General features: G+C 38.4%; 2 protein-coding genes across 2 annotated transcripts; both read right to left on the reverse strand.

The window, feature by feature from the left end:
* Positions 1-127: 127 nt before the first annotated feature.
* LOC124266044 lies at positions 128-17,486 on the reverse strand. Its single transcript, XM_046700854.1, has 11 exons — positions 17,429-17,486; positions 16,091-16,286; positions 11,058-11,192; positions 7,191-7,261; positions 6,799-6,879; positions 6,151-6,336; positions 5,738-5,923; positions 3,244-3,435; positions 1,072-1,144; positions 796-842; positions 128-446 (listed from the first exon to the last, which is right to left on the reverse strand). Exons 1-11 carry the CDS (start codon positions 17,484-17,486, stop codon positions 166-168), a joined length of 1,506 nt encoding a protein of 501 aa, XP_046556810.1. The 3' UTR covers positions 128-165.
* Positions 17,487-20,255: 2,769 nt separating this feature from the next.
* On the reverse strand, positions 20,256-22,197 carry LOC124266039. Its single transcript, XM_046700847.1, has 3 exons — positions 21,984-22,197; positions 21,098-21,197; positions 20,256-20,734 (listed from the first exon to the last, which is right to left on the reverse strand). Exons 1-3 carry the CDS (start codon positions 22,174-22,176, stop codon positions 20,356-20,358), a joined length of 672 nt encoding a protein of 223 aa, XP_046556803.1. The 5' UTR covers positions 22,177-22,197; the 3' UTR covers positions 20,256-20,355.
* Positions 22,198-22,593: the final 396 nt, after the last annotated feature.

A 22,593-nucleotide genomic window follows, 5' to 3' on the forward strand; every position in this document is an offset into this window, starting at 1 on the left:
TGTCTGACAGAATGGATTAGATGGCTGACTTTGTGTGCTGGCGATTACGTGCCTTACTCTGAGAGTGTGGGTTCGAAATCGGATGGGACTCAACCCATCAAAGGTACAAGAATCTGTATTTTGCTGAGAAAGTGTAATCCTATATTTAACACCTGTTACGTTTGATCAATATCTAAATTGCCTTGTGTATCCATAAGATGAAACTGGGAAGGTACTTGCCGCGTACTCCGTGGCGTTGTTAGCATCCAGCTTCTCTCTGATGTAGCTGGGGAGATTCGCCACACTAACAGCACTAGGGATGTGGCTCTGGAGGGATCCGTTAAGAGACGCAGATTTTTCCTCCGGGTAAGTAGGTAGTGCCACACTTTTGAACTCATTAAGATCAAACACTGTTGAGTTCGGCTGTTCGACTTCATCCATCTTAATTGCTTGATTCCTCACGGCAGCTGATTGATCATTCATGCATTACATGAATATCAAGTTCTCGTACAACTCTCAACCAACTATCAGTAGATGTTATATATTATGTATTTTTACGAGCCAATATGCACATGTTGACCTATATTAGCCACAACAGTTTGTCGTTGATGATGCCAATATGCCAATACCATTTTGTATGCTATACTTATGATTTTAGTTATATCAGGTCCCTTCTCGTGCCCTTGGCACTCACTCACCCAAACTCATGCACACACGCACGCACGCACTCACTCACTCACGCACCCACCCACCGATCATGCTCGCTCACTCGACAACCAACACACTCACTCGGTATGTAATACATTGCTCGGTTACCTCTGGCTTCTGCATCCTTTGGGTTATACCATTTTTTAATTCCATTTCTGAAAAGTATAGAGATCGGTAATGCATACACAAGTGCTCCAAATGACTAACAGTTTTGGGTGAACCCTTGTGTCAATATTTACAGACAAATTAGAATACGATAAATACGAATTTTAATGACACTCGTGAAATTGAAACAGCGGTGTCATATTAACTTGTCCTTGCCTGTGACAAAACAAAATGTGAATACGACGTGATGGTGTTATCAGCAGACACAGATGGGTTTACCTGCAGACAACTGCCACTACGACGATAATCAGCAGCAGCACGACCACTCCCACTACTGCAGCAATCATCGTCCCTGAAATTGACAATTCACCAAACTGGAAGTTCTTGAAAGCAACTGGGTGACATGAAACAACTATTACGTGACTTACTTTACTGACATCGCTCATACATATTGATTAAAACACTTTGCTTCCTACCTCTTGCATGGATGTAAATTGATCTGCTCGTTGAAATGTTTAGTAAGCTGTTTGGGTATATCTTAAATTACAAACGTCCTCACGGAAATATAATGTTTTTTGGAGTTTATTTCGTAGTTTTGAACACAACTAAAGTTTCATTGTTAAATATTCTATGACTATCGTTTTTCACATTTTTTTGTTTTCAACACTTTTCGTAAAATCATCCGAAATAGATGAGTTTTACAGGAGAGCAAATGGTGTCATTTGTACCCCTTGAAATTTCGTCAAAGTTAAAATGTACATTTCTGATGCAAGCTATGGTATGCAAATGAGATGTAATCTCCATAGGTTCGCGTAAATAAGATATTTTATGCATAATGTTATATACCATTCATCCTTCATTTCTAATAAATCTTAATTGACACACAAAATAATTGATTTAGGGATTTCCTCATTACATGTTTCATATATTTAACAATGACACTTATTGAAAGTTTACTATTTTTATTTTTACGAGTTGATAGCTTGGATTGTCAATTGCACAATCGCTATGGCAACACAATCGCTATAGCAACACAATCGCTTCCCGTCAAAACAGTGCTGCAGGTAGTTGTTACGACCCACTGTTGATAGTGACGTAAGTTATAGCATGTTTCTATTTTATTGAAAATATACAATCTTTTTACCTGTAAAATGGTATTTTGAATGATGAATAGCGGATCAACTTAAAAGACCTAGTTGGGACAAAACATAGTTATTTTCATATTTGTTAAAACGACCTATTTTAATGAAGTAATAAACAAATAAACTCCCGAAACAATTTTATTTCTACTTCCGTGAGTACTTTACACCTCCACCCCCTGCTTGACTGTGTTGAATTCTCCATCATAAGGGATACATATTTCAATATCAAAACAGTAAAGGACCTTTTTAATAAAGTTAATTATCATTTAATCATTGATTTTTTAAAAGAGATAGATTTGTTACATGAATTTTGATATATGTTTTGTAAATAGAGAAAGTTATACAATTGGTAGTTCAGATTATCAACTTAGATTGTTGGTGGCTGTATCCTCAAAGGGAGTTGAAGTAGCGTAAAATTATTGTCCTCCTGAGAGGGTACGTAAGTCCCCAAAATTGTCAAAGTCAATCTTGCTCAACCATACTTTTAATCGTAGTATATTTGTTTCCTTTAAAATTCGGCTAAACTTTTCCTACAATCGCCAGCGGCTGAAGAGATGGTGTAAGTCCAACTAAGGTCCATGCAGGTAGCAAAGGTACTGTAAGTCCCCGTGGACCCTAGTATGATCAACTACCTTCAGATGCTGGCGATCTATAGCCCGTGTTTTAAATTGTACAGTCTTCTTCAATTAAAATGCTTTAGATTTACATTCTAGTTTTATATTCATATCTGTGATACTCTAGGATTTTTACTGTCCATCTTCGACAGGTTTAACTCTTCACAACATTTTTATATTGTATGCATTGTTTTTGTCACGATATGGCTGAAATATTGCCGATGTGACGTTAAATATTAACTCACTTACTCACTCACACCTCCACCCGCAGGGGCGGATACAACTTTTTGGGAAAGGGGAGGGGGAAGGTGCACACTCTTGAGAAAAGGGAGGGTGCACACTTCATTTTCACCCGTTTTCACGGGTCATTTAATAAACTTTCAGGACAAAAGCAGGGGTGGCACATGCAACTTAAGAACTTCATGAATATGTACACTATTTAATTAAGTTCCATGTTATAATTAAGTAACATTAACAAAGTGGAAGAAACACTAAGCGCCACGCTACTAATAAACAACATCCTCGTGCAGTCTTAGTAGACATGTCATGAGCAAATAGATTCTCCAAGACAGCATATTTTCATTGATGCAGATGTCAAATTTCAACTCATGAGATCATATATTTTGGATGCGACATGTTGTGCCCGCCCAAATTATTCACTCAGTTTGCATTTTGCCTATCAGTATTTCATTTACCTGTATCCGCAACAGCAGGTTGTGTCGTTGGTTTTGTTTGCGACGTTGTTGAGGTCTCTGTTGGAACTGGTGCAGCGGTGCTTGTTTGGGATGATGTCGTGGGCTTGGTCGTTGTTATGGACGTGGTGGTGGTTGTTGACTCTCCTGTATTGGACATAGTAGACATGGTAGAGGACGTTACTATCGGGTCAGCTAAAGAAAACCAGAAATGCATTTCCATATGTTGTATGAACCTTGAATTGGACGTAAGGATATCTTAATACCACAAATGTATCTGAAATGAAACGTAATTGCATCAAAACAGAAACGAAACGCTTCGCCTTTGATTTAAACATCAGGGTACCGTTCCTCAAAGCAATCGTAGCGTTAAGGTGATCGTAACTCCTATGCTTTAACATAGACTTACGACACTCGTAGCGCTACGATCGCTTTGTGGAACGGGCCCCAAGTCAGTTGAAGATGACAACCGCACAGAAGTTTGATGGATTTCCTCTTAAATATCTCCGAGAGCCATCGAAATGTGGTACAAGAACATTGTCTTGAATGTCAGTGATGTACCGTCGCCCATTCAGATTTTGTGTGAACGTGAAACGGTCAAGTTTACAGTCATATGAGGGGAAACACTACACCATAAAATGAATCCAAGGATTACTTGCTCCAAGATACTCCGTTGTGCAAGTTTAAAGTGTTTCTGCGGTGTTAGTCACGAGCTCGACCATCAGTCATGAACGACGAAATCCACTTTCGTCTCACCAGTGGATCCTTCCCCCCTGACGTCAGTGGCATCGAGCTTACACCAAGTTAGTCGCACTGCTGTGAGCTCTGGGGATAACAACGTGCGTCTGATAGGTTGTCTGGCTCTATACCCTGCCGAAGTTAGGTAGTTTTGGACCAATCTGATGGACAAACGACGATGTGGAAGCCACTCTGATTTAACTACGCCACTTGACAAAACGGGTAATGTCTTGGGATTCTGAGAATGCCTGTATCCTCCCTATGAGTTGTGACTCGCGGTCGTCGTGAAAGCTGACGGAACATAACATCCTTAGTTTGCTGATGTTTTCTGGCCAGTCGGCTGATGACAACTTAACCATCATCTACTGACAAGCCCTGAACGACATGTTAGCATTCAGTATACCAGTAACTTGCCATCTGTGAGAAGTTGTCTGTTAAGGAGGCCCTATATGTGTTTATCAACAATGGCATCAATTCATTTTCCAGGTGTAACAACAGTTTACTGAAACTTGACATTTACTTAATGACAGGTGATGCGCGTAATGCTCGCCTTAGACTGGAACACGTGCATAACTAAATTAATGTATTGTACGCCCGATGAGTCAAAATACTCATTCAAACAAACATAATTATGATATGAATATAAATTGACATATGGGAGTTAAAAATCACAGGTGTTGCGGTACTTTTACCATGTGTATAGTTAAACGCGAACGATACGTTACGCCGTTACGCATACGGGTACTGATTTAGACATTAGTTCCGTTGAAGATACAAACGTGCATATGAAGGTGAAGGTATTTCGTGTAGTCACGGCATCGTAGGCCTGTGCTATGCTTTATATTATGAATTCTAATGGTATCGAAGAACGAAATGAGTAAAGTGAGCGAAGGAGTTACAACGTATAGTCACATTGACTTTATTTCAGCACCATCCTGACTAAACAAGTTATGAGTGATATATATTTTAATTATACAAACCTGTCGACAAAGGCCAGTATAAGTAACTAGAAAATCACAGAAACAGTATTGAAAATCTCTAAATATCTCTACAATTTAAGTTATATTTAGAACAATACAAATTACAAACGTTCTATGCATCGCCAGAAACTGAAGGTAAATCACCATACTAGGGACCATGGGGAAGTACAGTACTGACAGATTTACACGTTCCCTTAAGCCGTTGACACATAAATTGAAATCAAAACTATTCTACGTTATGAATGCTGATAGACTTATACGTAGGCTGAAAGAGGACCATAATTTTACAATGCTTCAAACTCTGTGTGGATACAGCCACTAACAATATCAGGTATTAATATAAACTACAAACTATAAAGCATATACTTGTTTAAAAAACAGGTTTCAAATTTTATGAAACAATTCAATTTCTTATAACAATCCAATAATTAAATGAGAATTGACATTATGGAAAAGATCCTTCACTGTTTTTACAATGAAATATATATCCTTTGTGATTGAAAAATATGAACAAAATAATGTATCGTCATTGACTAAACACATGTACATAAAACTTCTACCGTATATTTCCATAGATTCAGCATCATCGCACCTTCTGTAGGTTGGCGATTTGGTGGTACATTTGCTGGAATCAGCAATATATCTCTCCTTGTCAAGATTATTTTGTAGTTTTGGAATCAAGTACAAAAGAGGAATGGGCATGTCTTCAGGTGTAATAGTCAAGACAAACGCTGATAGCGCTGATGAAAGGTTTAGGCAAATACATATATTTCTAGTACCGTATATTTCCACCTCGCAGAAACTCAGATTCAGCATGCTAGCTGTAGGTTGGCGATATATCCGGAGATGGATCCCCGTCAGGGGTACATCACACTCCAGGGTGTACTCTGCTTCCCACATGTAGGAAGAGTTCGCGATGTGACATATTCTTCCATCTACAGACACATTTACGTCATCCTGTTGATCTGGAATATGTTGAGAAGAATGAACCAAATACCTTACACTAAATACAGATTCGGGTGTTTTTAGCATTGCTGTAACATAATAGCTGGTCAATTAATGTTTAAGATGTCTCATATAAAGTACTTGTCTGATATAAAGACCTTGTCAGTATTAGTACTATTAATTTTGTCCGTATTAGTACGCAGCGGCGTAAAACTTTCGTTATTTTGTGTTTCTGATGACACAGTACCTTCCCAGAATATCTTGATCCTGGTAACTGTCCTGCTCTGTGTAAACTCCGCCTCCCATGCTGGGTATAAGGACGAGACTGATGCACACGGTCCTGACGTCACACCATCAGTAACCCAGGATGCCTGTCCAGTGATGGTGTAAGACTTGTTGTCCCCAGATGTAAAGTTACTCGCTGCTATATTATCTGTAATAATAAACAGTATCATTATCCGTGGTATGATAAGTTCATCACATTCCAATATGGTGATTCAGGTTGGAATAACTGTACGTACTGCATGTAGAATCCAGAAAATGTTCTTTTACTTCGGCTTGTCATCACGAGTTGTTTAAAACGTTCCAGTATCTTGCATCAGCTTTCAGCATTAGTCTATTGTTATATCTTCATCTCAATCAGATTGGACACTATTGTATCGTTTTCTGCACTACATTCTTTATATTGTGTTGCTACTACTTACACTTAATTTAATTTAAAGTAAAAACCTAATGTGCTAACATAAACACTAAACTAATGGCAATGCGATTTAAATGTACATGATGTCTTATTGTGCATCATTGACAAACATATTCCGTTCGCAGTTATGGGCAACATATTAAATAAATAGGTAACTGAAAAGCAGGTGTAAATTGTAATCCTGACCTGCCTTACCTGTAACAGCCATAATCAAAACATCGATATCAACGTTACCTGCGGTACAGTTCTGGGTGCAGCTGGGGTCTTGGCCGGGCACTGTAACACACATAGGCTTTGGGTTAACATGTGAATATGGAATGATACATCAGTCCATAAAATGGTCATTCTTTGATTTCAAGGCACGTCGGTGAACGTACAGTGTATGTTTATTGTGCATTATTTGTTGTGGTTTATGCACATTTATGTTTCCGTTGACCAGAAACGTAGATATTTCCTCATTCTCATCAGATGTATGTTTGTCTATGTGTTATTAGAATTACTTGTTGTGGTTTATGATCATTTATGTTTCCTTTCACAAGGAACGTAGGTATTTCCTCGTTGGCATCAGATGTAAATGAGTGTCTCACCTTGCGAGATCCATACAGCCATCAAAATCAAGTAAACAATGGCGTTCTGGGTAATCATGATTCCACACTTGCTGATTGAGACATGAAATTAATTCATCCCTTGAGGCCACACAAGTACATCCATTAAGAAGCAACTAGTTCAGAAATGAAACTACAACCACACCCGTGACAGTTATTCAAGCATGCAATGAGGTACTCCAACCAGCTCACTTCCTCACAGCCTTTTGCGCATTTGGCTCGACACATTGCCGGTAGATATTCATATATGCGTTGATATATTCACGGAAATATATTCACAGAGATAGGACACATTCAATAAAACGAGCATGGTGTGAACAGTCATCGAAAACTGCGTCCCATGTCCTAGAGTACACAATGAGAAATGTTCAGTGAAAAGGCCTGCTTCAATGTTCTTACTAAGAGGACATGTAGTGGATTAAAGGATCATATGCAGTGTATTGGAAAACGCCAGTGCGTCAAGATTGTGATCATTTTCCTCCTGATAAGCAATATGTGACCAGACTGTTCTCATCACGTGTACCTGTGATAAAATATCAGAGTTATCACTGTAAAATTGCACAAACTAAAAACGCCATATATGCAGGTTACAATGGTTGCAAAGCTGCATCCACTTCCTCCTTATCAAGGGGGTAGCCTAGTGGTCAAAGCGTTTGCCCGTCACGCCGAGACCCTGGTTCGATTCACCACGTGGGTACAATGTGTGAAGCCCATTTCTGGTGTTCCTCACCCTGATATTGCTGAAATATTACTAAGAGCGGCGTAAAATTAAACTCACTCATTCCCAGGCCTCCTTATCAATACTGCTGTTCATCGGCTTGCATGGATAATATATTGTTGTGTGATGAACACATATATCTCCAGACTCTGGGAATGATATTAATACATGCTGCAACACAAAGTAAACTCGCTGGCGTGGTTGTCATAGTGTCCCAATTGCATAAATCGATGATCATGATGTCAATGAGGGGATTCTCAAGTCCAGACCTACAGAACGATAAATTTACAGTAACGAATTCGAAACAAAATGTCCAAAGTCAAATGTCTGAATAGAAAAGGTAATTTGAGGGATTTGTTACACCCGGGTTCTTCTTCGGTTGGCAAATATATCTGTATGAAACACATTCCCACTTCATTTAGAAGACATGACATTGCACTGATGAAGATGTTGCTGTTTACACATCGTGTGTGCTACAAAGTGAACGGTAAGCAAGGTGATGGGTAGGCTGTGACATGTCATGCAAATACAACATGTGGCTATTCCAGGAACACAAAAATACACGCAGCATCTCAATGAGAGTGCTTACACCTGAGGTGATCCCTGTTTGATGGTGATTCATAAGCACATGATTCTGATGTAGTCAGACTATTCATTAAAGAATGGAGGTTGTCGCCTTATACAAATATTTGTAAAAGGATTATGATACGATTGGTATCTGAATAATCGTGCTTCGTGTCGACAGGAAAACGTGTGTAGGTTTTCTGTGTGATAACTTTCCTCGTGATAAGCAATATGTGTCACGGTATGATCTGCTATGAGGTATCACTACTTTTTTTATCTCCCATAAATGATTCAACTGCTACAGCAGCTACTATAACTACTGATAACCTCCCAGTGGCTGCTCAATACTATCAGGATAGGACACTGACTAACATGGTACAGCAGGGCGTTGTTTGCAGGTCACAAATCAGTATTCACCTCCTCACGATGAACGTACAGGATGATGAGAGTGAGACGTCAATGCCTCACAATAAACAGTCGCGATTATCAAACAAAACATATTCCACTGGGTGTAAACAGGAAAGTAAAGGTAACAAATTTGGGTAAATCACAGAGAATCAGTATAGGCATCAGGATTTCACGAATAGTGCAAATGTCCCCTGCACCACCACTAGCACAGGCTACTCTAACAATGTGACAGGTTTTTCCGTGTTGTTGCAACTGTTACACTTCACTTGACTTTTGTGTCAGAGCTACCCAACCCAGATATGATAACGATGTAGCCTGGACTACCTTTTACTTGGCAATGTCAGAGAGCGTGAGCTTCAGAGCTATACACTCCCGGCTAATTTCGAAATGTGTTGTTGCTGGTGCGTGTGTGTGTGTCATGTGTGCACTGTTTCGAGGCCGTTTTAGAGGTATTTATACATGTACAAAATATCCACAATGTATATTAGGAGGTATTTTACCTATTCCAACTATGGTTTCAGATACATCTTCAGGCGTCATTGCTTAAAATTTCTGACTGTTGATAAGGTCGACATTGAAAGACTTCGCCTGGGTGAAATATTGTTTTGTGACGACCGCATTCATTTGTAGTCCTTTGAAAAGGTGTGATACATATATACATGCATAATGCACACCTTTTTAAAACGATTTTGCTGTATTTAAAGTATCTGAATGGTCTTGCCAAAGAGTTACGGTCACAGGTTTGTTACTGGTATCAAACAAACACTTATGACAATATGTATAGGAAAACAGTCACCATTGATGATCAAAGGATAAACAGCTGTGTATCTGAAGTGTGTAAAAGTCACCAAATGCAGGTATGAGGCCACGGTTTGCGGGGTCAAAAAGTAGAATTTGTTTGGCTGAAGGGCTACAAGGGACGGTAAACGAAACCGTTTAATTATTTGTGTATTTTGGGGGGAATATTCCAACTATGAAAAGCGTAAGGCTAAATTTTGAAATGAGTAAATAATCACACAGATCAGTGGAGGTTACACAAGTTATACTGGGCCAAAAGGAATTAGGTTTACAATCACGAAAGGGAATACCATAGTAAAATCCGCAGAAGATGAGACTCTTTATATTTATTCATTTAACAACTTTTAGAAGCCGGTATGATGAACAGGTACTTTTTATGGACAAGTTTTTTATTGCAATGGAGGCATCGTTTCGATGTAGATGCTAACACCGTTATCAAGCAAGTGATATACAACATTATGGACAAGGCGAATATATACATGGACGATATTGGAGCTATACAATTATTCTATTCATGAAACGCTGAATACACATGCAACATATCTTTTTGAAGAATGTCAGTTACATTTCGTTAATTGGTGCCGTGTAGAAACGCAACCATTCAAAGCTTTTGAAGCTTTATACAGTATTATACATATATTAAGCAGAATTAACGTGAACATTGTGACAGTTATGGGCAGTGTTAATGACTTTCAAAGGTAAAAAAAGCGGTGCGGCAGTCTGCAACATGGTGTCCTTCATGAGGCTAGCCTTGCAGCCTCGTTGCAATGGCTGTTGTACCGGAATATGGAAATTAGCCTCTATGTCCAGGTTCACCTACTGACTATCAGGTGTTTTGAATACCGAGCCCTTACGTTAATATAATGACTTGGTGGTTGTCACAGAGTGCTGGTAGATGAACTAGCACTTGAAAGACAAAGCCATTCCACTTATGAAAACATATGTCAATCAGTTTATGTGTTCGAAAACGTGGTCACACAGTTTTTATTTGGCCATCCACCCTAACCCGCGCATATATGATGAAAGTAATTGAATATAATGGTCTATATGGAAAATATTACAACATTAATAACTTCATGCAAGTTAGGTTTCACCTGAATGACAGCAGGCATCAATCAAGTGCAGATATTTAAGGTATTTTCGTACAGACTAAAGTGATTAGTACTAACATACATGTTTGATTCTCCCACTGCTTCCCCGATGTCTTGATTAATAGAACCAACGTTGACATAACATGACGTGCCAGTTGACACATTCTGATCATTAACGTATTCGTTATTGACATATGTGTATTCGTTTTCCCTTGTGTTCTCACAACTGGTAGAAGCTGTCGTGTTAACATAATGGATCCTTGATCTGACCATCCCCTTGGTGTTCCGTGGCTTTGTATGCTCTGGTACTGAGTATGATCGAAGGGTTCCGCTACACACAGTTCATAAGATGGCATGACTGCTTCTTCAGCGTCCCTGGCTTGGGGCCTTTGTCCTTTCTGCCTCCTGAAACATCGAATTATGAATAATGATATTACAATGGTGCTTCCTAACAATATTCAAAATTTAGAAAAAGTGATAATTGAACTGGGTCAAGAGAGTGATATAGCGAGAGTGAATCGGATTGTGAAAGTAACTGACATTGTAAAGTTAGTATATCAAGCTAGATAGCATAAATCAAGCTTGACTGTAAAAACAATTCAAGTAAAACATGAAATTATGTTTTTTGTCAAAAGAGTTGTTGTCAGGGACAAGTGCTGTAACCAATCCATGTATGCATGCTTCGCACGAACGGAACATTAATAACATTCTCTGCTCCCCTATTTAATGGAGATAGTCCGACCTGCCGTTTGTGTCATTTGACATCCTTGGTAATGCATATGTAGAGTAGCTCAGGTCAAGCTGAACAAGCTGTACTCATGTCATTAATATTCTACATATTGACAGAGGTGTTATTTACATTCGTAGACGAAATGTTCCCACTGCACAAATGTGCAGTGGAATCCAGTACAGTTTCACCATGAATTATTCCAGTAAAAGCATGAGGACCTAAGTGTTTTGACATTATCGTTGACATTAACAGTTCCGGTGAAACAACCAAACCAAATTCCTCTGATAGAAGAGAGGTACCTACGTCATTATTATTATACATCTTGACAGAGGTGTTATTTATATGTGTCGACGGAGTCTCAGAGAAATGATCCCTCTGCCCAAATGTGCAGTGTAATAATGCAGTAGTTTTGCCATGAATTATTCCAGTAAAAGCAAGAGGACCTTTGTGTCAGGATGTTTTGACATTATTGTTGTCAATAACAAAGGAATTTGAGATCAGCCTATTGTTACGGTATATTCGTCCTCGTTAATCTTCCAGCGAAGCTTTAAATTGTGCTCTATCATCATAACCTATAGAACATTTGTTTCACGCACATAATACTTTACCATCTCTTGATAGCTGTACCATACCTCATATACACAGCAGCAACAACCGCAACAGCGACGACACCAGCAACCACAACACCCACGACAATGACGTACAGTAGCGGGAACCTGCTATCGGGGGGACCCTGAAAATGTAGCGATGCATTCAAGCGAGGAAATCAAACACATTACACATTATCAGTTTGAACAGTTAATTTTTTTATGTGAAATGCACATTTATAAGCGGTATTGATATCCTTTTCAACAATGCCTTGCGTCTTTTGCATGAAAATATTTTTTCAGGCAAAACACAAAAGACGTTTTCACCGGTCACCATGCAATGTATGTGATTGATTACGGCGCCTTCAGAATTGAAAGAGGTATTTTACGCCTGGTGAGAAATATCTCTGACTACATACACTAAAAAGACTTCCCCTTTGCACTAACTCTCATAATCCTTACATATGACCTGCTTGATTCTTAATCATATAACCTCATAGTAAATGTAATGAGTAATGATGAGGGGTATTTTCTTCTTATATGTGTGCATGCGAGTGTATTATATACATATATTACATGCGTACCCACAATGCATTACAAACACAAAAGGTCAGCGACATAAATCGATCTTGATTATCAGCAATGAAAGACTCGAGGTTATCACTGTGTTGGCCGAGTATACAATTCAACTGTCTATCATTCATGGCATTAATATACACTTCAAAATTCTGCTGTTGAAATGTCACGTGCAACGATAACCTATATCCAAGTCTGTTTGTTTGAATAAATGCAATATCAATGTGAGAGTTAAACTGTTTATTAATTGCGCTTACCTCCGAGGTAAGCACGACGTTAAACCCAATTTCACCTCACCTCACCCCCGAGGTGACAATAACTACAACCTGCAAGAAGTTTGCACTCTGTCATTGTCTTTAACCCGTTCGTCTTTGACGGACCCTCAAAACATATATATCACTTCCTTTACCTGCACCGGATGGAAGCGTGGATGTTTCCGATGGGTGTGCTGCCGCAGTCCGTGGTGTGACCATTGTGTTTGATGTTTCTGCCGTAGGTGATACAACCGCCGATGTCATCGGTGTTGGAATGGATGTTAAGGACGTTGTACTCTTATCCATGCTGACCCAGAACTCTGTAATTATTGTCGAGGATGCTATTGGTGAAGTAGTCACTTTTCTCGTAAACAATGTCGTGGATGTTGTTGGCATAGTAGTAGTTGTGGAAGAAGACACCGAAGAAGACGTTACCACCGAATCAGCTAAAGAAACACATACATGTCTTTCTTAATTTCAATGTAGCTTGAATGGAAGGTATATGATACAATGTATCTGATTTGGTAGCGGACTGATTTGGCATTTGACAATTCAACATATGTCATATTTTGGATTATACTTTCTTAGTAAAGTACAGATTCTAGTACTGGTGGTCTGGACCACGGACGTTGTGGAAGCCTTGGTGCCTAAGCAGGCTAGGCGTCTGACTTTGTGTGCTGCTGATTAGGTGCCTGACGCTGAGTCTGTGGGTTCGAATCCCATGTGTGATGATAAGCATGCGGGTAACACTAAATTCGTAAGTTGAAAATAAAATATATTGTACAATCAAGTGATATACGTAAAATATACCAGATTTTAGAGAATATTTTACTTTATTCGTGATCTGGCAACAAAAGAAAATATCATTTCAAAAATAAAATTCATTGATTTGAATTGACATCTTAGCACAAATTATTTTAATCATCATCATGATAAAAAGATTCATAACACATAGTACACATCCAGTCTTCACTGTAGTTTCATTAAGAATGAACTGCGTCTGCCTACACTTATTCTGCCAGTAGACAAATCATCATATATTTATGTTATATGTTGTATTTATTATCTCAGCAGATATTTATACCTTTATATTATTGTTGACACGTTCGTGGTTACGTATGCCAGGATGTTTGGTGACTATATCATCGACAGTGGAGACGGTTAAGTCTCTACAACATCCCGAGGATGCAGCATTTCTCTAAAGTGTATCCATCGATACATATCTTCCACCTCGTGAAGTCGGAATGAAATTTTACTCTAACTGCTGGTTTGCCATAATGAAAGTGATGAATTAGAAAGTATGGCCAGCATATTATGTACCCAAATTGAGTTGGTGCTTACTCATATCAATTAATCTCAATCAATCGTTGTCAAAACAAACGAAGTGAGTTCAAATTCATTGATTTTAATTGTGTAAGTGTGTAAGGGGTAAGTTCATGTCACCTAATTCGTTAGGTAGTTCAGAAATGTGTATAACCCAGAGACTTAATCGCTTAAAACAACATGCACAGTCAGTCCCCCAACATCAAAGGATTTTCACTGTAATTACAAATGTATACCAGGTAAGACATCACTGAATACACCTACATTCTGTCGTGTAAACACAGCGACCTTCCTTCAAGGATTAACGACAATATTTCATTTTTTAGAAGAATTGTGGACACCATGTAAAAAATTGTCAGGTGTGTTATCTTTGGTGTCCAATGAAACAAGGTCACGTGACATGGAACAGGCTTTTGGCAGCTGCAGATCAATGGTATATTGTTCAGTTATGTGGATACTGATGGATACATTTCTCAAACAAGGTACATGTAATAGCCCAATAGTTTGCTATAACGTTAGTTGGTTTGATATCTGTATTTTGTCTTTTTGTAACTGAAACCCAATGCAAAGTTTCGTAAATCAGGATAACTGAAACCTAATGAAGCCTTACCGGTTTCTCAGTAATTTATCAATTTAAATTATCTGTAATTAAGTTTACCAAACGAAACGTAAAGGAGACAAAGTAGAATCTTAAGTTTCCATATTCTTTCAATTAGGTTTAAGTTTTCCTGAAATTAATTTTATGTGACCATATCTTTTATTTGAATTCTGGTGTACAGAAACATTGAAATCACTAAACTGAAACCTATATACATGTAGTATATGGGCAGTTTAACAGGTTTCTGGATATATGCTGTATATACTGGTATATATGGAGTCAAATTAATTTCCTCTACGTTCGTTTCATTCAAGTTCTCATCAATGATGGTTTCCAGTTGCGTTACGCAATGGAAATTACCAATGATACTTTCTGGAAACTAACTTTGTTGGTATCCGGCAGTTTCCCAGTCGCTGAAGCTAACCTTGTTGGTTTCCGGCAGGTTCAGGTCGCTGAAACTAACCTTGTTAGCCGGAAACCAACAATCATAGTTTCCGTGAGCGGAAACCTACGTGATTCTGACATTACCAAGTTTCATGTAGGTTTCCGGAAAAATGGAACCTTGTACCTTGTTATTTTTGCTGTGATAGGACTCAACCCAACAAAAGTACTAGAATCTGTACTTTACTAAGACAGTGAAATCTCAAATACAATATACGTTACATTTGACGACTTTCTAATCTCATTTTGTATTCATAGTCGGCAATTTACACATGAAAGTTCAAGTGTTCCTTTGTTCTTTTCCAGGTTTCTTCTCAAGGTTGCACTGTGGATGAAAATAAGGAAATAAATAACGGAACATTTGTACTTTCATGTGTTCCCTTATTTGTTTCCATGAGTATATTTAACCAGACCGTAAGCATTGCGCTGATTCAGTTATACGTTTTGTGAAGATATACAACCGCTCAAACAGTCCATGAATGATCTCATATATCTTCAGTAATGTTCAACGGTCAATTTGTGAAACGTCCCGTCAGAGCCAGCGTCCTGGTGGTGTTAGTGAACTTCCCTCGAATCACTGTCGGTACAGTAGATGTATTTGCTATCTGAATTTAAATATCTAATAACAAACTAGTTTTCCATATTAGATTTTAGTTGGTGCCGTTTTCGCCATAAGATATGTAGCCGTTTTTGCCAAGTCGAGGTTCCATTATGTCTAAATGGTGCCAAACAAATAATCCCAATGATTGGGCAAAATTATGTATCATTATTGACTGAATACATATATCTTCTACCGTATACTTCCACCTCGCAGAAACCCAGATTTAGCATTCTCGCATCTTCTGTAGGTTGTCGATGTATCAGGAGATGGTCCCCCCGTCACGGGTACATCACACTCCAGGGTGTACTGTGGTCCCCATCTGTAGGAAGAGTTTTGCGGGGTGTGACAGATTCTATCACCTACAGACACATATACGTCATCCTGTTGATCTGGAATATGTTTTGAGAAGAAAAAACAAAATACCTCACACTGAATTACTGGTAACATAAAAGATTTCAAAGCTGGTCAAATAATATTTAAGATGTCTCATATAAAGTACTTGCCTCATATAAAGTACTTGCCTCATATAAAGATACTCATATATCAGTATTAATACTATTTGTCAGTATTAGTACGCATTCGTTATTTTGTGTTTCTGATGATACAGAACTTTTGCAGAATATCTTGATCCTGCTAACTGTCCTGTTCTGTGTAAACTCCGCCTCCCATGCTGGGAATATGGGCGAGACTGATGCACACTGCCCTCACGTCACACCATCAGTAACCCAGGATGCCAGCCCCCGTGATAGTGTAAGTACTGTTTACTCGCTGCTATATTAACTGTAATAATAAACAGTATCATTATCTGTTGTACGTTAAGTTCATCACATTCCAATATGGGGATTCGAGTTACTGTCTGTAGAATCCAGAGAATGTTCTTTCTCTTTGATTTGTCATCAAAGTTGTTTAAATCTTTAAAATATGTTGCGTCACCTTTCAGCATCTGTCCATTAGATCGAAGAAGTATTGTATTGTTTCCAACATCATCTTCGTTACAGTGTGTTGCCCCTTTTGTTGAAAGACATCTTGTTAAATACCAAATACTAACTCTCCTACTTACACTCTTGTGGTTAACAAGTAGTTAACAAGTAGTAAATGTCTATACAAAAAACATAATTTGGAACTATAAACCCTAGTATATTGGCAACGAGATAAGTTTTCGAGTGGTTTAGCGACAAAACATATTCCGTTGGCCGTGAAAAGCAAGTGAGAAAGTTCTTATAACAATTAATGAAAACTTCGATATCAACGTTACCTAAGGTACAGTCCCGGGGGCAGTTGGAGACTTGACCGGACACTGTAACGTACAGAGGATTTGGGTCAATATGAATATCTGATGATTAAATGGTTAATATAATGGTCATTCTCAGAAACATTTGCTTTCAAAGCATTCCTCTGTGAATCCAATGCAATTGTCACTGCGCATGTTTATTCTAAACTGTTTGTGTATGCTCATGTTTCAGGTTCTAGGAATGTAGGTATTTCATCATTGGCACCAGATTTATGTGTGTAGCAGATGTATACAGCTCACCTTGCAGGCTCCAGACAAGCGTCAGAATCAGGTAAGCAATGGCGTTCTGGGTAACCATGGTTCCACATTGGTTGAGTATGACATGAAATGAATTCATCCTTAGAGACCATACCATTAAGTTCATTGAGAGGAGACGAGATCAGAAATGACACTACAACCTCACCAGTGAAGCTCACTCTTTCTGTTGGTAAATATATGTGCGTGAAACATAGTCACACATCATTCAGAAGATAAATTTGGCTATATACTGTTCATATACTGTACACATTATGTGTACTACAAAAGGTACATTAAGCCAGGTCGTGTGTATGCTATGATATGGTGTATAAATACAATAATTGCCTATTTCAGAAAAATGAATATTAAATCCGCCGAGGTGTGACTCCTGCTTGATGGTGATTCTTAAACAGATGATTGTGATGTAGTCGGTGTATTATAGAATGGAGTATGTTGCTTTTATACAATTATTTGTAAACTGACTGAGATACGATTGATATCTGAATAATCGTCCTTTGTGTCTACAGGAAAATGCGTTCGGGTCTACTGTGTGATAACATTCCTCGTGATAAGTAATGTACTCCTCAAAACAAAGTCGGGGAACTTCAGTTTTAATTAACGATTGAACATATTGGGAGATATATCGGATTCAATCAATGTTGATATGATGATTATGAATGTTTGGGGAGTGCATTACCGCTTCCACTTCCTTATGACCAATGTTTGTACAGTAATCGCTCTTGAAAAAATGATTGGTGTATGACGTGAAATTTGCATGTGTACAATTTTCATCTTCAAACAAAACATACAGGCTGGATGAAACACTAACAAATTTGTAATGCAAGATGATTGTCAAAATTAATGCAGAGATTTATTGACCTTCTTGAAAACCGTCAAAATCAAGTATGCCACCCAATGGACGTGTATGGGGCTACTGCGTTGTGCATGTCACGTGCATCCCATGCGTTGTGTTGAGAGGTGGTGATAAGGAAAATTGTGGTGCTTTCATAAGATGTATGTCTTTGTAAGTTTATACTTCCAATCCAAATTGATACTTCAGGTTCCCCTACTTTTTAAAAAAATATATGGGAAGAGTATATAAAGAGATGTTGTCACTAACGGTATGATCTGCAAAGAGGTGTCACTACATTTTGGGGCATCTCCCATAACTGCCTCAACTGCCACACCAGTTACTATAACAACTGATAACATCCCAGAGAATACTTAATAAATGTTAGAGTAGGACACTGACACGCATGGTACAGCGGGCGTTGTTTGCAGGTCACAAATCAGAACGCATTCCTTCACAATGCAGTAGTACGTGGGCAGATGGATGATGAACGTGAGACGTCAATGCCTGACAATAACCAGTCTCGGGTATCAAACGGAATATATTCCACTTGGTGTAAACAGCAAAGTAGAGTAAATCACTGAGCATCAGTATAGGCATCATGATTTCACGAATAGCCCGAATGCCTCCTGACGCACGTCAGCACAAGCTACAATGTGACAGGTTTTTCCGTGTTGTCGCAACTGTTACACTTCACTTGACCTTTGTGTCATAGCTACCAAACCCTTATATGATAACCATATAGCCTGGACTACCTGTTACTTGGCAATGATCTGAAAGCGTGAATGGCAGTCAAGTGCGTCGATATCAGTGCTAGAACTTTAGAGATATCGCAAACTGTCGCACTGTCGAAAACTGTCGGCACGCGGTGTTGTCGGTGTTTGCCGCAATCACATGTTGCTTAATAGGATAATCGTAACGAGCGTTCCAAGGGACATAGCTTTATGAGGTTCGCTTGAAAAAACGGTCGGTCGGTAGAGGGCGCGAGAGTCGATCTAATGCAATGTTGCATTAATTCATTCGAACTTTTTAATTTCAAATTGTAATACCTAATATTTTTTCGGAATAAAGTATATAGTAGTTTCGCTCGGGGCTGATAGTTACAATTATTAATGAGAGAAATGCATTATTGATTTTTAGAGAAGTGTGACGTGATAGTGTGCTTTTAAGGGCTAAAAAGTTAAGTACCAAAACCTTTTAAGTATTTGTTTTATGCTACATTTTGAAATGAGTAAATAATGACATAACATCAGTGGATGTTCACAAGTTATTTTGGGACATACAGAATTAGGTTTACACTCAAGAAAGATAATACCATAAACCAGTATCATGTACTCTCTAAAATGAAATACGAATCAGACGAGACCCTGGATTTTACATGTTCATTAAACATCTTTTAGAAGCCGAACAGGAACAATTATTTTATGGATAACATCTTTATTGCAGTTGGTGCGACGTTTCGATGTAGATGGTTTCTAGCACCGTTATCAAGCCAGTGATAAACAACACTATGGACAAGGAAAATAGAATATGAAGGATATTGGAGTTGAACAATGATTTTATTCGTAAAACGATCATTACACATGCAATATGTCTTATTGAACGCTCTCATGTTACATTTTCGTTAAATGGTACCGTGTACAAACGCACCAGTTTTAACATTTTATTAAGCTTTATAAGTATTATATGAGTGCATGAACATGTGATGGAAAGGAGTTCTAAAACAGAATTAGCGGGACGTTGTCACACTTATGTGCGGTGTTGTGGGAACGAACCTCTTCGTACAGGTTCACCAGATCTTGCCCCTACTGACTCTCAGGTGTTTTCAAATTTGAATATTGAATCATTAAGTTATTATTGGTGGTTGTCACAGAGGGCTGGTTGATGAACCAGCTTTCGAAAAACATATGTCAATGAATTATTTTAAGTGTTCGAAAATGTGATCACTTCTAATTTTTCCATCCATAACCCTCGCCCTTATGGGCAAAGTACTAGAATATGATGGTCTTCACGGACGATACTGCAACGTTAATAGCTCCATGCGAGTTATGTTTCACCTGAACGACAGTAGGCACCAATCTTAAGTGAGGATATTTGGGGTATTTTTGTACAGACTAAAATCATTAGTATTAACATACATGTTTGATTCTCCCGCTTCACCGCTGTCTTGATTATTAGAACCAACGTTGACATAGCATGATGTTCCTGTTGACACATTCTGATCATTAACGTATTCGTTGTTGACATAGGTGCATTCGTTTTCATAAATGTTCGCAAGACTGGTAGTTGTTGTCGTGTTAACATAAATGGATCCTTGATCTGACCATCCTCTAGGTGTTCTGTGGCTTTGTATGTTCTGGTACCGAGTATGATCGATGGGTTCCGCTATGCACTCTTCATAAGATGGCACAGCTGCTTCTTCAGCGTTCTTGTCTTGGGGCCTTTTCCCTTTCCGTCTCCTGAAACATCGAATAATGAATATGACTTTATAATGGTGCTTCCAAACAATATTTGAAAATCCGGTTCAGGTGAAACGACCAAACAAACCAAATTCCTCTGATAGAACAGAGGTACTTATGTCATTGTTTCCTCTGCCCAAATGTGCAGTGAAAGTATAGTTATTTCCAGTTAAGGAGGACTTTTGCGTCAGGATGTTTTGACGTTATCATTGTCAAGGGGAGCAAATTTGAACAGAATTTTGAGGTCAGCCTATCCCCGTTAATATTTCAGCGAAGCCTTTTAGTATGCTCTGTTATCATAACTTATACAACATTTATATCAAGAGCATAATAGTTTACGAACTGTTGATAATTGCACCATACCTCACACACACAATAGCAACAACTGCAACAGTGACGACACCAGCAACCACCACACCCACGACAATTACGTACAGTAACGGGAACCTGTTATCAGGGGACTCTGGAAATGTAGACATACATTCAAGCGAGGAAATCGAACCCATTAGATATTAACACATAGAACATTTAAATGTTTATATGTGAAACAGACATGTGCATACCGCATTGATATCCTTTTCAACAATGACATGCTTCTTTTAGCTAGAACACAAACAACTTTTGCACCCGTTACCATACAGCATTATGTGATTGAATACTACTCCTGCAGAATCGAAAGAGGTATTTTACGCCTGTTGAGAAATATATCTGACTTTATATACTAAAATGACTTCCCCTTTGCAATAGCACCTTACATATAACTTGCTTGACTCTTAATCATATAACCTCAAAGTATATATAATTAGTAAATGGTGAAAAGTGTTTTCTTCTAATGTGTGTACCTGCGAGTATGATATACATATTATAATTACAGGCGTGATGTACTACCCACAATGTAATACAAACACAAAAAGTACCCGATATAAATCGGTCTTGATCATCTGCAGTGATTAATAATAGTGAAAGACTCGAAGGGACATATTATCATAGTTTTGGCCGAGTATACAATATAACTGTTTTGTTTTTTTCTTTAATGACATGTAAACATGTACTTACAAATTCTGCTGTTGAAATGTCACGTGTAACAATAATCCTTCTCCAAGTCTGTTTCAATACAAGCAGTATCAATGTGAGATTTAAACTGGTTATTGACTGCGCGTACCTCTGCTGTGACAAGAACTACAACCTGCAAGAATTTAACCCGTTCGTCGTTGAAGAACCCCCCAAACATATACATCACTTCCTTTACCTTCACCAGATGGAGGCGTGGATGTTTCCGATTGGTTTGCTGTCGCTGTTGTTGGTGTTGCCATTGTGTTGGATGTTTGTGCAGTAGTGGACATAGTGACCAAGAACGCTGTACCTATTGGTGAAGTAGTCACGTTTGTCGTAGACAATGTCTTGGATGTTGTTGGCATGGTAGTAGTTGTGGAAGAAGACATTGAAGAAGACGTTTCCAGCGGTACAGCTAAAGAAACACATGCATTTCTTTCTATATTGATACGTAGCTTGAATGGAAGGTATTTCTAATGCTACACATGTGTCTGATTTGGAAGCGGTAAAGTGTCTGCAGTCGACAGTATATCAATATACTTAACCAGACCTTAAGCGTTCGGCTAATGATACTGATTCAGATATCAGTTTCGTGAAGATATACAACACACAGTCAGATGGATTTCATCTAACATTGATGTCATATATCTTCAAGTTTGACCAGGCTTGGGATTTAGAAAGGGATATTCTACCACTGATCATATATTTACTCTGTATGCACTAGTCAAAATCGCTATCAAAAAGAAACATAAGGTTGTACATAGCATTTGTAGATTTTAAAAGGCATTCGACTCAGTCAATCGTTT

The sequence above is a fragment of the Haliotis rubra genome, unplaced genomic scaffold (assembly GCF_003918875.1).
Source record: "Haliotis rubra isolate DU_JTF1 unplaced genomic scaffold, ASM391887v1 Scf1229, whole genome shotgun sequence".
NCBI classification, from domain to species: Eukaryota; Metazoa; Mollusca; class Gastropoda; order Lepetellida; family Haliotidae; genus Haliotis; species Haliotis rubra.

Bases quoted from the DNA above. Each gene is read 5' to 3' on its own strand.
- LOC124266044 (XM_046700854.1), bottom strand. From the start codon at position 17,486: ATGGTTACCCAGAACGCCATTGCTTACCTGATTCTGACGCTTGTCTGG. The intron at 11,193-16,090 runs GTAGAAGATATA...TCGATGTTTCAG, and splicing joins CTGCGAGGTGGAAGTATACG to GAGGCAGAAAGGACAAAGGC. The intron at 6,880-7,190 runs GTGAGACACTCA...TGTGTGTTACAG, and splicing joins GGCTGTATGGATCTCGCAAG to TGCCCGGCCAAGACCCCAGC.
- LOC124266039 (XM_046700847.1), bottom strand. From the start codon at position 22,176: ATGTCTTCTTCCACAACTACTACCATGCCAACAACATCCAAGACATTG. The intron at 21,198-21,983 runs GTAAAGGAAGTG...CTACATTTCCAG, and splicing joins CACGCCTCCATCTGGTGAAG to AGTCCCCTGATAACAGGTTC. The intron at 20,735-21,097 runs GTATGGTGCAAT...TCGATGTTTCAG, and splicing joins GTTGCTATTGTGTGTGTGAG to GAGACGGAAAGGGAAAAGGC.